This window comes from Megascapheus bottae, chromosome 3 (assembly GCF_031878675.1).
Source record: "Megascapheus bottae isolate mThoBot1 chromosome 3, mThoBot2.hap1, whole genome shotgun sequence".
Classification (NCBI taxonomy): domain Eukaryota; kingdom Metazoa; phylum Chordata; class Mammalia; order Rodentia; family Geomyidae; genus Megascapheus; species Megascapheus bottae.
Genome location: NC_143511.1, coordinates 54,441,498 through 54,463,019, shown reverse-complemented (window position 1 = coordinate 54,463,019; position 21,522 = coordinate 54,441,498). Strand labels below are relative to the sequence as shown.

General features: G+C 42.6%; 1 protein-coding gene across 1 annotated transcript in view; it reads left to right on the top strand.

Annotated features, from left to right (window-relative positions):
- The window catches only part of Mob3b (MOB kinase activator 3B), a 168,907-nt gene that overhangs the window by 124,032 nt on the left and 23,353 nt on the right, over nt 1-21,522 (top strand). The window contains exon 3 of the mRNA XM_090330078.1: nt 16,937-17,139. Within this exon, the coding sequence (XP_090186204.1) occupies nt 16,937-17,139 (203 nt within the window). The remainder of the gene's footprint in view (nt 1-16,936; nt 17,140-21,522) is intronic.

Genomic DNA, 21,522 nt, shown 5'->3' with positions numbered 1-21,522 from the left:
CTTTTTTCTTGTTCTTTCCTTTTCTTTTGCTGGTACTGGGGCTTGAATTTATAGCAGGACGTGGACCCTTAGTTTTTTTGCTCAAGGCTAGCACTGTACTACTTGAGCCATAACTCTGCCTTTGGCTTTGTGGTCATCAGTTGGAGATAAGGGGCTTATGCGCTTTTCTGCCTGAGCTGGCATTGATCCAAGCTCTTCAGATCTCAGCCTTCTTTCTGGTGACTAGGATTAACAGGTGTGAGTCATCAGTGCTCAGCAGAAGCTAGAATTTTTGACCTTTGTATTATTTGTATTTTGTTTGTTTTGTTAAAGTTGACAGCATTACAAATGCATGTTCCCTCAAAGAAAACATTCTTGCCTGCAGCAGTCTGGTTCTCACCTCTGCTTTTGAACCTCAAGTCCTACAGAGGAAAATGCGTTAGGTCCCCTCTTCCTCTCCCTCAGCTTCCCAACTAAATCCCCCACCAAATTCCCAAACACAAATTTTCTGAGCTTTCAAATTCTTCTCAAAAGTCATGTTTCATAAAGACTTTAACATAGATCACATGATCTAATAGTAATTAACTTCAATTACAATGTTAAAAAAAAAATCTCTTGGGGCCAGGGGTTTGGCCTAGTGGTAGAGTGCTTGCCTAGCATGCACAAAGACCCAGGTTTGATTCCTTGGTACCACATACATAGAAAAGTTGGAAGTGGTGCTGTGGCTCAAATGGTAGAGTTCTAGCCTTGAGAAAGCCCAAGGACAGTGCCCAGGCCCCAGGACTGGCAAAAGAAAGAAAAAAAATCTCTTAAGAGATACTTTCTTGATGATGAGATTACTTTAAAAACATTGTTTTAAATGAACTGCCTTGGTGTTTGAGAAGTGGAGGTTTATTTGGAAAATAGATGTTCTGGCTGGTTAATTGGAGATAAGAGTCTCATAGACTTTTCTGCTGAGCTAGCTTCAAACCAGGATCCTTAGTAGTTAGGATTACAGCCACTGGCTCCCAGCAGTCCCTTCATATTTTTCTCATCTACAGAATGGCGAAAACAACTCACCCTGAGTCACCAGTTGGCTCCTTTGGGATATTTATATATGTTAAAAATCTGTTACCATTAAATGCTTAGAAAAAAAATGTAACCGAAACTTTTAAATACAAATGCTATAAAAGTGCCTCATAAAACTTACGCATATTTAATTGTATTCAGGTTTTTTTTAAGTCACTTTCTTCAAAATTCTCTTGTAGGCATGTCATACTGCAGCTCAGATGGAAGAAGGTTGGAGGGAGAGACAGTGAGGGGTGAAACTTGAGAGTATCTATGTCTGGACGAAGGCTTAGGTTAGCTTTCAGCACTGGAGCTCACATTAGTGGGAGATGATCTTCCGAGTTATCTTGTTTACTGCCAAATCACCAACATCTAGCACATCTTCAAATAGATAAATGTTTGTTATTGGCATTAACTCATGCACAAGTAAAGGATATGTGGTGGGCATTTTATTTGGTAAGAATGAATCTAGGATGGACAGGTCTATGTACTCATAGTTCAGAGACATAGTTCAGAGTATCCTAACTCTGCTTCCTGTACCTTCATACAGACCTATATCCAGAAAGGCCACACTTGTCCCTACTGATGTTATTCAAGATCACTGGGTCAAAGCTGGGTCTGCAAGTTTTTCCAGTGTAAGTCATTCCCCACTTCCATACTGGACTCTATTGGAACAAGTCCAAGGACTCCAATTGGAGCCCACATTCCAGGGCTCCTGTGCCTTGAAGGGAAAGGAGCTATAGAGTATACCCGGAATCCTGCTTGTACAGGCCATGTGTCAGCTCCTGATTATCATTGAACTATTTGTGTTTGTCAGTATGGACTTGTAGGAATTTATTTTATACCTTGGGTTATAATCCAGCACTATTCCAATTATTTTGTTGCTTAGATTATCCCAACATTGGCCGTTGTGGCTCTTTTTCCTGTTGGCTGTATCCCTTTGGCATCCTCACCATTATGTTTTTAATGAGCTCTCCCTCCCTCCCTACTTCCCTCCCTCCCTCCCTCCCTCCCTTCCTTCCTTCTTGCACTACAAGGTATTTCCAACCCCACCCCTAAAATCAGCCATCGTGTCAAGGAACCCTGTTTCCTCTTGTTGAAGAATGGTATTGGATACAAAGATCTAGATGCTACATGTGTTCATTACTAACAGAGTACTTTTCATTTTAAATTTCTTTCCTACAGGAAACAGGGTCTTGTTATGTAACCTTGTCTTGAACCAGTCTCAAACCTCATACTTCTGCTTATCTGCCAAGGTCAAGAATTATAAATATATAACCAGCTCTTTCTTAATACAATTTTGTTTGAGGGGTGTGTGTGTGTGTGTGTGTGTGTGTGTGTGTGTGTGTGTGTTTAATTGTATTTTATTGTCAGGATAATGTATAGAGGGGTTACAGTTACATTTTTTCAGTAATGGGTACATTACTTCTTGAACCTTGATACCCTTTCTCGTGTTTGTCCCCCTTTCCCTCCCCCCTCCAAGTTTTTATATTAAGTTATTTAGTTTATAGTCAGCTTCCAGAAAAAGTTAAATATATGAAAATACTGTTAGATGGGATTCACATAAGGTTTCACATATGATTCTAAATTTCATATATGATTCTAAGGATGGAAAGGTTGGATGAGCCTTATTCCTTTTTCCTCCTATCCACCAGTTATCTACGGCTGAGAAGCTCTCTTCCTGCCTTATGTAATACCCTTAAAGGTTGTCAGAGTCCACCCCACTCCCCATCATATCACTCCCAGCCTACTTTACTCGTTTATGGTCCTTTGCAGTACCTGGAGGCTTTTGAAAGTGATCCCTACTTCAAAGCATATTCAAGTAAATCATTTGCTTGAATGACACAGCCACATCTGTGAATTTAGGCCAATTTTCACCTAATGATCAGATTTGAGAGCAACGTTTTCTGGTTTCATCCTATCTTACAAATTTGCCCTTAACTGGAACTGACTTTCAAGTGCAATCACTCACTATTACTTGCTAAGTCCCTGCATTAACCCTTTCATCTCCAGTGCAAACAGTCTTCTCTATCCACTCCGTCTGCCTTTCACCTTGTACATGAGTGAGTCTTGGCATGTTTTGAACTCATTTGGCACCTTGTTCCTTTCTAAATCCATCCTCCTTAGAGAGATTGCCCTAATTATACCTGCCTTAGATTAATTTCTTCCTGGTCACTATTTCCTTCCAGTTGTACAAAGCATTCCTCAGGTTGGGTCTCATCATCATCCTTTCTGTAGCGCCAACCCCCTTTCTAAGGAAGATTAAGAGCAGATGTTTCTTCAGTGGCAGAATACTATCTTGGGCTGGGCGGGTGGCTCACACCTGTAATCCTAGCAACTCAGGACCTGAGACTCTTAACTCGTTAAACCTTTAGAAAACAGGAAGTGGGGCTTGGCTCAAAGGTAGGGCGGTAGAGCTCAGGGACAGTGCCTAAGCCAAGTTCAAGCCCCATGACTTACAAAAAAAAAAATATTAGCTTGGCATGCATGAAGCCTCTAGGTCCAATCCTCAGCATTATAAAATAAATGAATAGATAATATCAATCATTTTTCCTGTCTCCCCACCTTGACCCCTTACCCCCATTAAATATCTTGGGATTATTTGTTTATTGAAAACTTCAGAAACTGAAAAAAAAGTAAGTAGTCACCTTTCTATTTGGATGAAAGTATATATAAATATAAATATGCAGTCGTTTGAGGAAGAAGATGGCTTCTTCCATATGGAAAAGCCAAATAGATAGATGTATTTCTCCCCACGTTATTGCATATTTATTTGTGCTACTGCTTTATTTCCTTCAACACAGTAATATCATGTGGTTGAACATGGGTTCTTTCATCGGGGCACTGGCTCTTAGACTGTGACCCAGGGGCTACTTCTGGGAGTTGGACAAAGAAAGACTAAGCAGGCAAGCTTGGTCTTACCCTCATTATTCTGGCTTATGTGGACCATTTGTTCCTTTTTGTTTTACTGCCTTAGTTCACTGGGACAAATATGCCTCAAACTGAGTAGCTCTAAATCACAAGTGTTTATTTCCATAGATTAGGAGGCTGGTGTTAGGGTCCGTGATCAAAGGAACGAGTCTGACACAAAAGCGGAATTCAGAAGTTAAGTTAGAGTTTTATTCCGCGCCTAGCATCAAGAATCATACTGACCGGTCAGGGCCGCCTCTAAAATGTGAGTGAGAGAGCGACCCGCCTGATCTTACAGGCTACTTTTATGGGCCCCAGCCATGTGGTTGGGCTGGCCATATACAGGTGGCCAATGGAATTCAGCATGGTTGATTGATGGTTGGGGCAACCACTGACACCTTTGCTGTTTGACCAGACCTATCATTATGGTGGGCTTCTGGCGCACTGCTCTGACGACAAAGGAAGGGGAGGGAATTCCCTAGCAGGCCAAGGGGGGTGGGGTGGGGAGGAATTCTGGTAACCCCACCTGGTTTAACTGCTCTTGTAATCTGAGCTGTTATCAGAGATTCTGCAGCCCCTGCCTCAGGTCAAGTCCTTTGTCATAAATATGGGAAATGCCTAGAGTGGATGGATTTTGGGAAGTCAAGAAAGGGGTCCCTTCAGCTGGGAGGTCCAAGATAAGTCTGACAATTCAGTGTCTGGTGAAAGCCTGCTTCCTCCTGGCTCATAGATGGCAGTCTCTGTAGCATAGCATGAAGGAAGGGAAAAACAGTTCTCCTTTATAATGGCACATATACCATTCATGAAATTTCTGCTTTTATGTCCTAGTCATCTCCCAAAGATCCCACCCCCTCGATACCATCATGTTGAGAGTTCCACTTTCAATGCATGCATTTGAGAAAGATTATAAACAGGTCCATTGTATTCACCTGACAAACCCTAATGAAGAGCCATCATATTCTGGTATCTGCTAGATTCTAAGACTGCAACTATGAAAAAATTCCTGGCGTCACACCAGGTTTAGTCCACTGGGAAACAAGGAAGACTGTGATAAGAGGTCATGATCTGTATTCTGAGAGGAGCAGAAGGTATAATGATATGCCTAATCCTATAACTAAACTGAAATAAGAAGTGGTGGTCAGGGGGGAATCAGCCTAGGGGATTCGAGAGCTTAGTGGAGGTTTGCGCAACAAATGGGAGTTAGCCAGAAAAAAAAAGGGAGAAGCTGATAAACAGGTTTCTAGCTGTCAGTAATATGTTAGTACTCACATACTAAAGCAAGCTCTGAATGGCTGAAGTATTACATTCAAATGGAAAGGACCACAAAATGATGCTGGGGAAATTAACATGTGTTAGATTATCTTTGCCTTCACCTTGGATGAGTTTTATGCAGAAAGACAAATTTCCTGGTGAGATTTGCATCAGGAAGATTCCCCCACCAACCTGGTGGAGATGAGAGTAATGTACTAGTAGAAGAGAGCTCATTTAAGGGGACGCTACAGGAACCAGGTAAGAAGTGGTGGCTTGAGCTAAGAAAGAGATAGTGGGGACAGTGAGCTGTTGGTAGATCAGAGGCCATGCAGAACAAGACTTCATACTAATTGTCCTCCTCTTAATATGAAAAAGACCCTGCTGGTGAATGAAGAATCACTTTGTTGATGAGGATATTTGCAGTATCACATCCATGACTAGGACTCTTGGTCATTTTCAAACTTGAATTGGGACTCCAAATCAGATGACTGGCTCTTCAGCCTCATTTGAAGCTCATTAACACCTTGTTCTCACCTTACTCCATGTCATTTGGCCTATTTGCTTTTCAGCAAACTGGGAAGGTTTAAACTCAGGAGGTTTGTTTATTGAGAGAGCTAATTGATTTGTTTGTTATCTTTTTTAGACAGGGTTTCACTATGTAGCCCAGGCTATTTTCCAACTCACCACCTTCATGCTTCTGATTCCCAAGTGCTGAGATTTGACAGGTGTGTGCCATCATACCTGGTTCAAACTGGGAAGTTGTTTTGGTGGTTTTCATTAGCAACTGAAAATAAATACGCCTCTCTTGTTTTCTTGGGGCTTTCTTAGTCTTCATCTATGTTCTCAACCTTGCCATAAAGAATAGAGGGTGAAGGTCATTTTCTATAGGTACAGTGGAGTACCAGCCTCTGGTAGCTGGGAAATAGCAAGGGGAGGTGAAGGGAAGTGTGACAAATACAGTCACACTGTATTTACAGTCGATTCTTTGGGAGGCTGAAACAGCATATCCTAAGCCTAGAAAATGGCACGTCTGAAAGAATTAACAATCTGTTTTGAAGATATAATCAGCATATGTTAGTATCTTTTCCTTTCATTTAGTCCAACCCTGATGATAGACTGGAGGGTAACACCAGGGGACTGGGATAAGGCAGATGGTGGGAGGTGGAGAATGGAGTGGTAGCCAGTTTATTTCTAACCAGTTGCAGCTGTCAGCTTGTTTGGTGACTTTTGCTTTCAGGCAGAGGAACAAAGTCCCGCTGCTCAGGATTGTTTGCTTTGGCAGGATGAACAGACACTTTCTTAGGGAACACGTTGAGATAACACAAAACATCTGCTGAAAGGATTCCGCCTGAGTTTGCATCAGCCAGAGGAGGAGGCTTCTTTAGAGAAATGCATATGCAGTGATATCTTTGCAAGAGGCAGGGGATGTGGATGCATGTGAAGAAGGGAGAGAGGAAACTAAGAAGAGGGGATGAATATTTTTTTCTAAAGAAACATCTGTGTTCGTTTCTCCTTGAGATCCAGTTGCATTTTGTTTTGCAAGCATTCTAGAAATGGTATGTTCTCAGCCATGGTGCCAGTGGGGGAGGTCTGTGTTCTTTTCCCACGTGTGTGGGATGTTGTTTTTATTCATGAGCTATTGAGAATGAGTGATTTTTATGACTTCTAGAGGGATTTTCACATGGACATTCCTAAGACCCCAAATACAATAAGGACAGGGCAAAATGTTCTCAGATAGGAATAACAGGTTAAAGGAAAAATGTGGATCTTTCTGGCTATTGATAATGACATACCATCAGGGGTCCCCAAAGGCTTGGCTAGTTCGTTAGGTCTCATCATGGGTCATGTCAAACTCACAGGACAGCTCACATGCTGTTCCCACATATCACAAATTTTCTAAATCTACTCTCCAGTGAAGAGTTTGCTTTTTAGAGATATGGCAACTTCACCTGTCCTGTTTCTTGTGCCTGTCTAAAGCTTCACAGCTCTGATGAAGAGTCATCTTTTCAAATAATGATATCCTTGCCATTCACTAGATATCTCCATGAGTTACCACCTACCAAGAGTACTCTTTGTCACTCACTATTCTTATTAGTCTGTCCTTGAATAAAGTAGCCCCAGCATCTTAGAAGTTAGCAAACCTGCTCAAAGGCAAGTAACAGAGAAATACCTTCACTGCAATCTGAGTTCATTTATTTTGTGCTGGTACCAAGCACTTACGAGTATCCTTAGCCCTGATGCATGGTTTGGGGAATAAAATCAGACTTGCCTACCCTTTTTCATGTTCATCATTTAACAAGTTTTGTCGCCCCAATTCTAAGTTGGATTGGACTGAGATAAAAGGGGCCATGAGAACTCAGCAAAAGCTGCCTGGCAGAGTGGAATGAACACAGAGGCTCTTCTGTCAGGAAGACTAGAATTCAGATCCCTTCCATCACAGCTTAGCTCTGTAAATCCCCAGGCAACCTCTGATTGCAGAGTAGGCAGATGATGGAGGATCTCTGCTCTCATCCCATTGATCAGCAGTGTTTTATTTCATACCCACCCCACTCCACATTCCAGGCTGGGCGCTATAGAGAAAGACAGACCCTATGAAGAGACACTCCAGAGGAGCCACAGACATGAGACAGGTATTCCCACCAATCACCTTGCAGATACTGTATGTGACCTCTGCTCAAAAGAAAGACCAGAACAGATCCTAAAACCTGGAATCTAGTAATGAGGGAAGAGAGGAAGCATGGATGGCCTAATGGTGACTGGGAGAGATGGAATACCTGCCAGCTGCTTGTAGGACATTGGGTGTTTGGTGGCAGTTGTCTGCAGTTCATGGAGATAAGCTTTCCTGCTTTCTACCTCCAATGCCCAGGTTAATACCAGCCCTGATCACAGGTCAGTCTCATTTCCAAATGTCAGCCTTTCTTTTCAGAAGAGGGGAAAGACAAAAATTGAAACAGGAATGACTAAGCCCTAGCTTAACCTTCCCTGGGGTTTTGTCTAACTTTGGGTCCTTTGTCATCAAAGCATTTCTGCCTTCTCTATGGGCATCTTTCCCTTTGGAGGCCTCTGTAAAGGCATGAAAGGAACAATACAAATTGTGTAGAAAACTTTTCTTTTTTTTTTTGGGGGGGGGTCCCAAAAGGAAATATCCAGTGGGGAATTTTCAGGCCTAGTGGGTAGGGGGAGGAAAGAATAGGTTTAGAAAAAAGAAAAATGGATTAAAGTTCAGAACTTATTGGAATTTTTATTTAATTTTGAGATTTACTGAGTCAGAGATGAAAGGCAAATCCACATGAAGCCCCAGAGAAGTTATTATATTCTATGCTCCATTTAGCTCACACACTGAATGTGGCCCGGAGATCAGAATGTTGTGGTTAGACACATTCATGAACTTAGCAGTGCTCAGTCAGACGCTGGTGCCTGACTGAGTACCAAGCCTTCCCCCAGCAGCAGCCAAAGCTGTGGAGATGTCTCATCCTGGCCTTTCGAGTCTCCAACCTACAGACTCACCTCCCCCTCCACCTTCATCCCAGTTCCTTGGACTGCCTCCCCTTGGGCCTGATTACCAAGCAAACTCCAATCGTACTTCAAAGTCTAATTGTTGAGCAGATTCCTGCTGGTACCTTTGATGAGTGATTGGTTTGGATTCTGGCCTGTGCCCAAGCATGTTGGCTGCTTCCTCTTCTTTTGGAATCTTGAGTTCAGCCTGGTCTTGTTCTAGGTCACTAGCTCTATTTCAGTCCTGACCCACTGGCTCAGGTGAGGCCATTCAGTGTGACCTCAGGGCATCCAGTTCCAGGTCATCTGTCTATCCATCTCCTTTTGTGGAACAGTCCTCTGCACATATTTTCTCATTTCAGGCCAACTTCTTGAGGACTGAAATCTCCTCATCTTGACCCTGAGATTCACAGAGTGTGATTAGGCTTAGGGTGGGACAGAGAATAGACATGCTTTGAAACTCAATTATTGATTGTAAATCTCTTGAGAGATCTTCTGGTCAAAGGTTGTTTTTTTCTGACAACAGTTCCTATCTAACTGTCTGGAATTATTATCACAGGCTGGCCTGGGTTATAATAAGACTAGTCAAAGTTTAACTATATGCCCTTAAGACAGAAATCTATTTTGCTTGAGACTACTGGTTAATATTGTCTGGCATTAACTTCTAATTGAGTACAGGACTGAAAATTAACTATCACCACCTGAAAATAACTAGACTGAAAAAAGAATAGGGATATTTTAATGATTTTGCCAGTCCTGGGGCTTGAACTCAGGGCCTAGGCACTGTCCTTGGACACTTTTTACTCAATGCTAGTGCTCTGCCACTTGAGCCATGGGGCCACTTTCAGCTTTTTATGTGTATATGGTACTGAGGAATTGAACCCAGGCCTTTGTGCCTTCTGGGAGAGCACTCTACTACCAGGCCAAACTTCTGGCTTAATATTTTCTTTTTGCCAGTCCTGGGGCTTGCACTTAGGACCTGAACACTGTCCTTTGGCTTTCCTCAAGCCTAGCAATCTACCACTTGAGCCACAGCACCACTTCCAGCTTTTTTCTATGTATGTGGTACCAAGGAATCAAACCCAGGTCTTCATGCATGCTAAGCAAGCACTCTACCCCTAGGACAAACTTCTAGCCCCCCCCCCCCGCCCCTTCCCTGGCTTAATGATTTTTTAAAAGGAATTTCAGTCTTCTTTTTTTTTTTGCCTCTATGAATTGGATCAAAATGCTAATTTACAGAGCTCTCCTTCCTCCCATTTCCCCAAAATTTTGTGAGACTTTCATGCCAGCACTATCTCAAGAGTCTGGCAAAAACAACAACAACAACAAAAAAAAACTATTATTACTGCTGTGGGCTTTTCTTTTTCCTTCCCCAAGATGGAAATACGATGGATTCATATCTTAGATAAATTAGACCTTTACTCTTTTCTGATTAAGATTTGATTGATGACTTCTTCCTTACTTGCTTGTGCCAACTTTTTTTTGTTTTTGATTGGTTGTGGGGCTTGAACTCTGGGCCTGGCCACTGTCCCTGAGCTCTTCAGCTCAAGGCTAGCACTCTACCCCTGAGCCACAGTTTTCTGGTAGTTAATTGATGATGAGTCTCTTGGAAAGCTGGATGCAGTGGCTCACACCAGATCTCTGGAGGCTGAGATCTGAGGATCAAGGTTCAAAGCCAGCCTGGACACAAAAGGACCTGAGACTTTTATCTCCAATTAACCTCTAGAAAACAGGAAGTGGGGCTTGGCTCAAGGTAAGGGGTAGCCTTGAGCTGAAGAGCTCAGGGACAGTGCCCAAGTTCAATCCCCATAACCCCTCCTCCCCCCCCAAAAAAAAGTGTCATGGACTTTCATGCCCCGGTTGGCTTTGAACTGGGATCCTCAGATCGCAGCCTCCTGAGTAGCTACAATTACAGGCATGAGCCACCAGCACTCAGCTGTGCCTACTATTTTTAAAGATAGACTCCAAGCATAAAGCAATCCCCTTGTTCAGAATTTACAGCCATAAAAGGCATGACCACTCTTAAGTTCTTGAAAATAAACATGTAAGAGAGATTCAATACCAGAAACTATTGCAGAGCACATTGTATCAATAAGATCAATAAAGGCACCGTTCACAGTACAGTGCTAACTATCTGCAAGACATGATACAAAGCCTTTTATATGCATATATAGTTAATCCACTAACCACATCTTAAGCTTCAGATAATATTGATATAACCCTGGTGTTTTTGGATGAGGAAGCTGAGGTTTAGAGTGACTAACACCTTTGTATATGTCTACATTGTTATTGGATAGTGAATCTAGAAGTCTGAGACGTCTGATTACAGACTCTACAGGTACTGTAGGGAAAGGGGACTCTAGAGTTAACTAGACAATGCCTCCCCCCCCCCCCCCCGCCCCCGGCAGATATTCCCAGATCTTTACTATGCTTGGCTCTCTTGCAAACTTTTACGAAAGCAGCGTTTTTACAAATATATTTGACCCAATGGCCCTTTCTTTTTAGCCAAGTATCTATCAGGATTAGTGATGTTTAAAATACGTACTAGAAAATCATTACATAGAAGAGCTAGAGCATCTTGTGTATTCTAGAAAGGCAGTAGGGCTGAAGAGTGAGGTTTGGCTCTGCTTCTGATGTGAATGCTATTATGTAGGCAGCATGGACCTCCCTGTACCAAGACTGAGCCATGAACAGGCTACCATTGTGAACAGCTAGGCATTGTCACTAGCTAGGCATCTCTTAGAGATAACCCACTAGTCGTTCATTCTTCTTGCTGGTCTTCAGTCATCTCTTCCCTGTCACCATGCAACCTGTCATAACAGGATGGAGATTAACCTGAGCTTTACAGCTAAATCCCTACCTTCTCCTCTTAGCTGTGTGGTCTGGTGCAAATTCTTAAACTCAGCCAAGCTTTATTTTTTTTATTAAAAGATTTTATGAACACTGCTTTTTTACATCATATTTCAAATGCCATGTTTAACAAAGAAGTATTCAAGAAAGGCATCTATATGCGATCATTGGCACATAAATTTTAGGACATAATTAAAATTAAGCTGAGGGTTTGTATGTCATAGATACATATCAATCCACATAATATATATTATGTCTATAGAGTATATATCCCATCAGAGATTTTTATGTCTATGTAGGTACATTTATATCTTCAAGACCATGTCAATAACCTTGGGTACCTGAATACTGGGTCAAGGATACCATGTGCCTTTTATTCCTTTGGTCTTGGCTTATCTCACTCAACATGATTTGCTCTAGATTCATCCACTTCTCAGTGAATGCCATTATTTTATCTTGTCTGTTCTTTATGTAGAATTCCATTGTATATATGTACCACATTTTTTTTTTGTTTGCCAGTCCTGGGCTTGAGCTCAGGACCTGAGCACTGTCGTTGGGCTAGAACTCTACCACTTGAACCGCAGCACCACTTCCAGCTTTTTCTATATATATGTGGTACTGAGGAATTGAACCAGGTTTTTGTGCATTCTAAGCAAGCACTCTACTACAGGCCAACTCCTAGCCCTATACCACCTTTTTTTTTTTTTTTTGGCCAGTCCTGGGCTTGAGCTCAGGGCCTGAGCGCTGTTCTTGGACTTTCTCAAGGCTAGAGCTCTACCACTTGAGCCTCAGCACCACTTCTGGCTTTTTTGTATATATGTGGTTCCAAGGAATCGAACCCGGGTCTTTGTGCATGCTAGGCAAGCACTTTAACCACTAGGCCAAACTCCCGGCCCACCACCTTTTTTTTGTATCCATTCGTCTGTAGTGGGGCATCTGGGTTGTCTCCATCGCTAGCCAAGCCTTATTTGCCTTAGTTTTAAAAACTGAACTAATAATACCATGCTCAGAGCACTGCTGGGATTAAATGATACAAAGTGTGTGTGCGTGTGTGTGTGTGTGTGTGTGACCTTTTGCTTCACTTTTCTTAGTTTTTTAAAAAAAATATTGTTATTTTTTGGTTCCTGTCCTGGGACTTGACATCAGGGCCTGGGTGCTGTCCCTGAGCTTCTTTCACTTAAGGCTTGCACTCTACCACTTGAGCTACAGCTCCACTTTTGGGTTTTTGTATAGTTTATTGAAGATGAGAGTCTTATGGACTTGTCTGCCCCCCTAACATCAAACTACAATCCTCAGATCTCAGCCTCCTGAACAACCAGGATTACAGGTGTGAACAACTGATGCCTGGCTTCTTTGGCTATTGTATTTAGATTGGAAACTTCTTTGCAGAAGCATCAAGGTGGCAACAGCTATTGATATGCCTGTCATCCTAGCTACTCAGGAGACTAAGGTCCAGCTCAGGCAGGAAAGTCTGTGATACCCTTACCTCCAGTTGACCACCAAAATGTTGAAAGCGGAGTTATGGCTCAACTGGTAGAGCACCAGCCTTTAACAAAATGTTCAGAGACAGCACCCAGGCCCTTATTTCATGCCCTTAGTACCAGCCCCCCCCCCCAAAAAAAAAGCTGTAGATAAATCAGAATCCCTCACAGGGAAGATCATATGTGTTCTCTACATCTGGAGGAATCATTCCTTTCATTCCATTTCCCACCTTCTGAAGTTGGCTTATTTAAAACTCACACACTAATCTTAAGGGAGGAAAGGGTAAAACAGTATACAGACTACAGAATTGGCATCAGAGCCATCAATAATCTAAAGACTTGCCCAAATGCCTACAGCTTTTCTGTTCTCAAACCTGTCCTAAATGACCTGGGATTTTATTTTTGGCTTGCCTGAGAATCCCTCAGGATTTCAGGCTCACTGGCACACCCAGCTTCCTAACTTTCAGTTGGCCTGGGGTGAGAATGGTGGGGCATACTGAGCACGTCTTGACTTGAGTCATTTGCCGCTTTTACTTTTGAGGAGTGGAATTACAAGAGAAGGAATGGTAGAAGTCAAGTCAACCTTGCAGGCAGAACCAAGAGATTCTTAGCCTGGACTCCTGATCATCCAAAGCATTTCAGCTGGAAATTAATAAAAACAGAACTTAGTCTCAAAGTTCCTATGAAGTGTCAGGCATAGGACAGATACTGTCATAAGGACACTACAAAGTGAGTATGCTTATTAACTTTATAATAAACTAATGCTACTGTAACTTGCCTGGACAGCTTGTAAAGAGAAGGGCTAGGATATTAAACTAGGTTTTTCTAGGCTATAAAACTGACTTCTGTCAACCATCCTAAAGTAATAATCCAATGGGAAGAGACAAGAGGCAAACTACCATAGGGCCAGGCAATGACCAAGAAAGGCAGAGACCAAGAAAGGAATGGAAGGCTGAGACAAGGGATTTAGAGCTGAGTAGAATCAGGCAGGGCTGAGAACAGATTAGGGATTATCTAGAGGTACCTAGCAATTGTGTTGTTCACCCCTCATACATCCTAGACTTGGCTTCATCTGCCTTTAACATAGGGAGTGGGGACATGCAGATGGAATGGCATCATGGGAATGACCCATGTTTCCAACAGCTGCTGAGTCTCCACCAGACCAGAGCCAGCAGAAACATGAGCATACCTGAGAGAGCTCAGACACTCCTGAATGGAAGGCCAGCCTTAGAGCTAGAGGATGTGCAGAGACTTACAGCCACAGAGTTCAAGCTATTGGGTGTTTCTGGCCTTGGAGTCAGACTACTGGGCTACCTGGAACCAAATCCCTCTTCTAGTTGCCAGCTGTGAGACCTTGGATGGCTACTTAATTTTCCAAAATCTGTTTACTCATCTGCAAAATGGAAACAGTAATTGAAACTGTGAGAACTCAGTCAGCTAACTCACACAGAGTGCTTGGCCCAGTCTCTCCTAAAACAGTAAGTACTCAGTAAATATTAGCTTTTACCATTAGTTCCAGGCTTATGTGTGATCTTTTTTTAAAATACTTTTTATTGTAATTAATAAAAGGGTTACATGATTTTTGCCAGATAGAAGGTGCATTAATTCACATACATTGATACCCTTTCTCATGTCTTGGTCCCCATTACCCTTCCCCCACCCCCCATCTTGATTTTCCCCCCTTCCCTATCCAATTTCAAATAACCAAACACAAATATATCCAATATATCAGATAACAAAGTGAGATACTGTAACAATATGAGATAACCAAGGGACAGCAAAAGAGATGAGAGATAACATAGTACATTAAGGACAACAAACATTCATTATATGGCTTTTGTTTCAATATCCTAGAGGTCCTTTCAATTAGCTTCATACTATATGGCCTTATGTATCAAGGTTTTGCTCTATTGCACATCTCTGCTAGTAGAGCCCAAGGTTTCTACTGATTATGACGAATGAGGGAAACCATTGAGCCTAAGTTCCTTTGAGTCTGGCTTACTTCACTTAATATGATTTTTTCTAAGTCTTTCCATTTCCTAACAAATGGGGTGATGTCATTTTTTCTGACAGCAGCATAGAATTCCGTTGTGTACAAATACCACATCTTGTTGATCCATTCATCAACTGAGGGACATCTAGGTTGGTTCCGTTCCATATCTTTGCTATGGTGAATAATGCTGCAATCTTATGTGTGATCTTAAAGCCTGAAGAGGAAAAGCACATTTCTCCATGCAGGCAGCAGAATATATTAGCTATCTTATTGTTTTGTGTGGTGTGTGTGTGTGTGTGTGTGTGTGTGTGTGTGTGTGTGTGTGTGGATGTGCATGAGCATATGAAAATGCATTGATATTAAGGTTTGAACTCAGAGCCTGGGCATTATGCCTTAGCTTTTTTGTTCAGGTCATTCTACCACTTGCATCACAGCTCCACTGTGTATTGTAGGTGGTTAATTGGAGATAAAGAGTCTTGAAGCCAGCTGTCTTCAATCTAGGATCCACAGATCCTAGCCTCCCAAGTAGCTGAGATTATCGGCATGAGCCCCCAGCACTGGGTCTTTTATGGCTTCTTATGCACCATTTCCTTCCACCCTTCCTTCTCCCTTTCATTTGCTAGGTGTCTGTGCTGCTTAAGAGTGAAGTTCCCTGGTCCTCCTCCTCCTCAGAAAACCGTGGGCCCCTCAAATGGCCACATTTTCCCTCCTCCTGGGCTTTCCTTCACTCTCTCCCCACTCCCAGCATCTGTTACCCAGTATCTATTGTCAGACTAAGGCAGAGACTCCCTTCCAGTCCATTTGCTATGCTGCCACTTTGTTTTTTGAAGATAAAACTGGAATCAGTATGAAAACCCTGGGGAGGCAGATCCTGCCACAGCTTCTTGCCAGCCCTGCCCCATCTCTGAACCTGCCCACGAGGTGAGGTCCCAAGTGATTTCCTTAAAGAATGCCTATGGCAGATAGCTGTCCCAGGTCCTTGTGGATCCAAGGGCAGCAAAACTCTTGATTTCCTAGCCCTCTGGTTGGCCCTGACTGAGCTAAAGGAGATGTTCTCACCTGTCTTTTCTTGACAAAGAAGCTATCTGTACAGCCAATAGATGCTCCTGATCTTCCCTGCAGAGAGAAGGTAGAGCGTGTCTGCTATGTCCTGGGCACTGTAAGCCCTCTGTCTCATGGACACACTTCCATCCTGACCAGAGAAGGCCATCCTGTGGTCTCTCTTCACAGAATAGAAACCAGAGCTTGTCCCTGGTCACAGAGATGGGAAAGGTGCAGAGTTGGAATTCAAATAAAGTCAAAGGATAGTATAAATAACAAGCATTTCACTAGCATGTAAGAGAGAGACAGAAGCTTGTCATTCTGCTGTTAGTTGTTTTGACCAACTGGTTGTAGGGGTCATCAGACAGGAAATCTATGTAACCTCTCCAACCAAACAACCTTTCTGTGTCAGGGATATACAATTCTCCAGCTCTTACCTTCCCAAATACACGAAAGTGGATTTGCCCACTCCAGAAACACCGTACCCTTAGGAACCATTTTAGATCAGAATTCGTAAATGAGTAGATTGCAATCTTAGTTATGTTATTGTTTTCCGTGTAAGAAATGAGAGTGAAAGACTTCTTGTTATTTTAAACTGCAGCTGGTTTACACAGCACTCCAGATTTCTCAATTACCATGAATAATCAAAAGCTGTAACGACCCCTGCCTTCAGACCCCCACTGTGGCCACTTTTGGCTATAACCCATTAGCTCCCTCACTCCTTGGATGGAAGGGGGTAAGGCACTCTCCAACTTGCTGGGCCTGCCTGCTCCCTCTTACTACTGTGGTCAGAATACCAGTCCCCTTCTGCCAGACTTCTTATTTTAGAGCAAGGGGAAGCTTAGCTTGTTTCATCACAGTTCCATGCCTTTTCTTTGTGCATCTCTAGGTATTCCATTCCCAAAGAACTTCCTTCAGATCTGCAAGAAGATCCTGTGTCGCCTTTTCCGGGTCTTTGTCCACGTCTACATCCATCACTTCGACCGGGTCATTGTGATGGGCGCAGAGGCCCACGTCAACACCTGCTACAAACACTTCTATTACTTTGTTACAGAGATGAACCTCATAGACCGCAAGGAGCTGGAGCCCTTGGTAAGTGTCTTCTGCCCTTGGTAAAGGTACCTGGGTCAGGAAGGAGAACTCCTTCCCAGAGGCCTACCAGGAAGGGGGAGACTCTTCTAGGCCCTCCTCCTTTCTGAGAAGGGCCTTTGCTAAGTTAGCAAACAAACACATCAGATGGAGCTGAATGTCAATTTCTCTCTTATGCACCGAAGCATAAAGGCCATTGTGGGATAAAGCTTAGTGCAGCTAACAAGTAGAGAAAGGCTTTCTTTACCATCAAAAGATGCCCAGTTCTTTTCCATAAACTGAAGAAGAGTCCCTAGTATTCTAGCACCTGGCAGTGCCAGGAGCTGACTTGAAGTCTCAGAGTCACACATAGTCCCTGAATAAGCTAGTATGCTAGATAAGAGCTTCTTTGGGTAGCCTTGAGAAAAGCTGTGATTAGATTAATCAGGAATGTATTAGCAATATCAGTGTACAAAAAGGTGTCCATTCTTCCCCCTTCTCCCCCAAGCTTGTATTTCTTTAAATCTTGCTTGTAACAGTGTTCTTCCTCTATTTGGTTATTATTAATTATAGGCACAGGAAAATTAATTTTAGTAAGTTTTTAAACATCCAATTATCTAAAATTATGGGTTGCTTTTATACACACCCAAACCTATAAAGCATAGGAATAGATAATGAGAATGTGTCTGAGAATTACAATTACATGGTATCAGGCACTGGGTAGTTCGAAATCTTGTATCCATTAACGATGGTGAACTTGTGAATTTTAATTGCTGAAATTTCAGTGATGATGCTAGAGCGCCTGACTTTTGTGATAACACCAATTATAGTTAGATATAGTGTATTAAATCGGTGCATTTTGTATGATTGCATTATTAGAGAACCCTATGTACAAATCTGTTCAAAATTTGTCATTTTATTTTTACTTGTTTATTGGTGTTTTGTTTGCTTTTGTGTTTATTGCTGGTTTATATTTGAACTTCAGGGTCATATACTTACTAGGCAAATTTTCTAGAACTTGAGCCACACTCTCTGTCCTTTTGGCTGCAGTTTGTTTTTTCAGGTAGAGTCTTAGGTGTTTACCTAAGACTATCTCAGACCAGGATTCTCCTACCTCTGGATTTCCAAACAATTGGGTTCATGGATGTATACCACCACCATTATCATAACTTGTTATGATAATGTCTTGCTAACTTTTGCCTTAGTCGGCTCTGAACTGTGAGCCTCTTATCTCTATCTCCCAACTAGCTGTAAATAGAGGCATATACCACCATGTCAATGTATATTCTACATTTTCCCCAAGAAATGTATGTTCTCATGAAACTTACAATGCCATCTGGAAAATAGATAGCAATGAATGTCTTGAAGGATGATGAAAAAGTCAGGCGTTGGCCTTCACATTCTTTAGAATCTGATGCAGCTACAGGCCAATAGGGCAGCATGTGTCCAGTCTGTTGCTTTTAGAACATTGCTGTTCCCAGAAGTCTCACACAACCACTGGGAAATCCCTGAAGTTACTCCTTGGGATTCTTCAGTGCAGAATTCCCAGCCTTCTACTTCCCTCCTTCCTTCCTCTTTGAACAGCCACATCCCATTTTCTTTTGTCGGATGTTAACTGAGTATCTGGCACATGAATTGACTTGAGAATCCATCCACAAGGTTAGGAGAATCAGCAACACACAGCCCACGAGACAAACTCAGCCTCTTCGGGTTCCAACAGTGAACTCTTCACTTGCTAATATACAACCTTGAGCAAGATCCTTGACTTTTCAAGGGCTCATTTCCCTCATTCACACAACTATCATCTATCATAAAGAACAGTAGAAACTTAAATGAGAGAGTTACATGCTAAGTGCTTAAGAAATGTTAGCTGTTATGTGACATGAAGCAAAGCATATAGTAAGTAAAACTGCTCTACTTCTCCCCTCCCTAGCTCTAATGGCCTTTTCTTCATGTTCAAAGTCCCCTAGATTACCTGGAGCAAATATAGTTTATTGCATTTGTATCAATCTCAAGATGGGTGTTGCCACTTATCTGAAGGCGGAGAGTAAATGAGATATATGCCTACATATGCCTACTACACAAGAAATTCTTGATCCGCATGGAAATTAGGAAGAGTGCCTTAAACGTGGTGCATCTCCACATGGCAGACATTTTTTTTCCTTAGTAGCGCCTTTAGCTCAGAACATGCCTGCAAACCTGTGTATCCATTTATTCATCGAGAGTGCTCCATCTCCCTGAGTGATCTAGATTGAAAACAAAATTAAAGGCAGAGCAATAAAGGAATACATTGTAATCTTTAGACCTGTGAGAAAGACATGCCATGACTCTCATTCTCAGAACTAGATTCCAGACAGCTCATCCAAGAAATGTTCAATGCCTTTGTGACCTGGTACATCAGATACCTGGTGACTGACCTTCCCAGTTTTAGCATTGGGAAGATACATGTCCTGGGAAAACCCTTGATCTTGGGCAAGAAGAGATGGTGTTTATCCTGGCAGGCCTCTGACTACAAGTGCAAGTTGGAATTCAGAAGCTGGGAATAGGTCACCCCGGTTAGTCCAGTCAAGGCCAGCCTCTCTGTCTGTCTTTCCCCAGAGCTTGCTATCTGGATCCCATCAGGGCCTTCTGCTTAGCCTCTGCAGCTAGTGGCCTGGGAACCCAGGGAAAAATACATGCCATTTCACTTGCTCTCCAACCAGAAGGGGGAGGCTGGCTCACTGACAGACACAGAGACATCCATTTCTCATGTAAATGTGCAGCTGAAGATGACCTGAACTCAAGCAAGTTCACAGTTGGAGGAAACAAGCCTGAATGATGCTGGTAATTGGAAAATAGGCCAGACCTTGATCGAATAAGCAGGCTGTTGTTGGCCCTTGCATTTCTGGGAGTCAGCTGACATAATTGAGCTGATCAGAATTATCATTATTAAGCACAAATAGCCAGCAGTGTTTTGTTGGCCTTTCACTAACAACAAAAGCCAGCTCAGAGAGAGCTGTCAGCAGTACAGTAGTTGGAAATGATGAAGAGCTCATTAGGGCAGGAAGAGGAGAAAAAGTGGAAAGGTGGGAAGACTAGAATCCTATGTACCTGCTGGCCTCTGAGTGTCATTGGTCCAGAGCCTTCCCAGGTTCGCTCTGGAGCTCACATTTCCTAATTTCTAAAGGCAAAGGTCCCTTTAGAAGCACCTTGTAGAGATGCTGTGAGACCAGAGATTATCACAGGACTATTCTATCACCTGCCAGCATGTGTGTGGATCAGACAGAGGATCTTTGTCTGCACACAACCTATATCAGAATCTTCTGCAGGCAGTATACTTGAGCTTTCATCCTAGACACATGGATCTGATGTACTGACATGAATGTGTATGGTCAAAGAGTCTACATCTCAAACTTGATTACACAGGTGTCTTGCTAAAATGGAAATTCTGACTCCATTATATCTCATGAGATGAGATTCCAGAGTATTTTGTTCCCAGATGACACCAATGCTGCTGGTCCCCAAACCAACCTTTGTGGAGAAAATCCTTTGATGACAATTGCCCTCAGATGTTGTGTGTGTGTGTGTGTGTGTGTGTGTGTGTGTGCGTGCACATGCCATTACTGAACTTAGGGCCTTGTGCTCTTGCTTAGCATGTTCACTCAAGGCAGTTATTCTACATTTTTTTTTTTGCCAGTCCTGGGCCTTGAACTCTGGGCACTGTCCATAGGCTTTCTCAAGGCTAGAGCTCTGCCACTTGAGCCACAGCACCATTTGTGGGTTTTTTTTCTATGTATGTGGTACCTAGGAATCGAACCCGGGTCTTCATGCAAGCACTCTAACACTAGGCTACCATTCTACCTTTTGAGTCACATCTCCACTTCTGGCTTTTTAGTAATTGATTGGGTGAAATGGGGGAGAATGATTAAAAGGGTGCTATGAATGAAAATGCAGTGTACTTACAAACTCATTTTTGAATGATAATTCCTTGGTACAACTACTTAAAGACAATAAAAATATAATTGGTGTGGGGGGAAGGAGTCTCACAAACTTTCTTGCTTAGGCTACCTTCAAAATATGATTCTCCAAACTCAGCTTCCTGAGTAGCTGGGCTTATGAGTCTAGGCCATCAGCAGCTGGCTCTAGAATGACTGTTTGGGGCACACCATTGTTTCTCCTCTGCTATCAGAATTAGCTCGGTGGAGGGGGAAGTAAAACAAAGAAAACTGTAAGGATTTATGTTTGCCAGAAGGAATGTCCCTCAGTCACTCATCCCAAGTCATATTCAGGAAACTTCCTTCCCTCTTTAAGTCAGTTTCCAAAATGCTATGCCCTCTCCACCCTTGAGGACCCAATAACAGATGAAAGGTGTGGAGAGGAGAGGCACTAAAGATATAGGCTCCATTTTGTGTAGTCTATTAACCATTT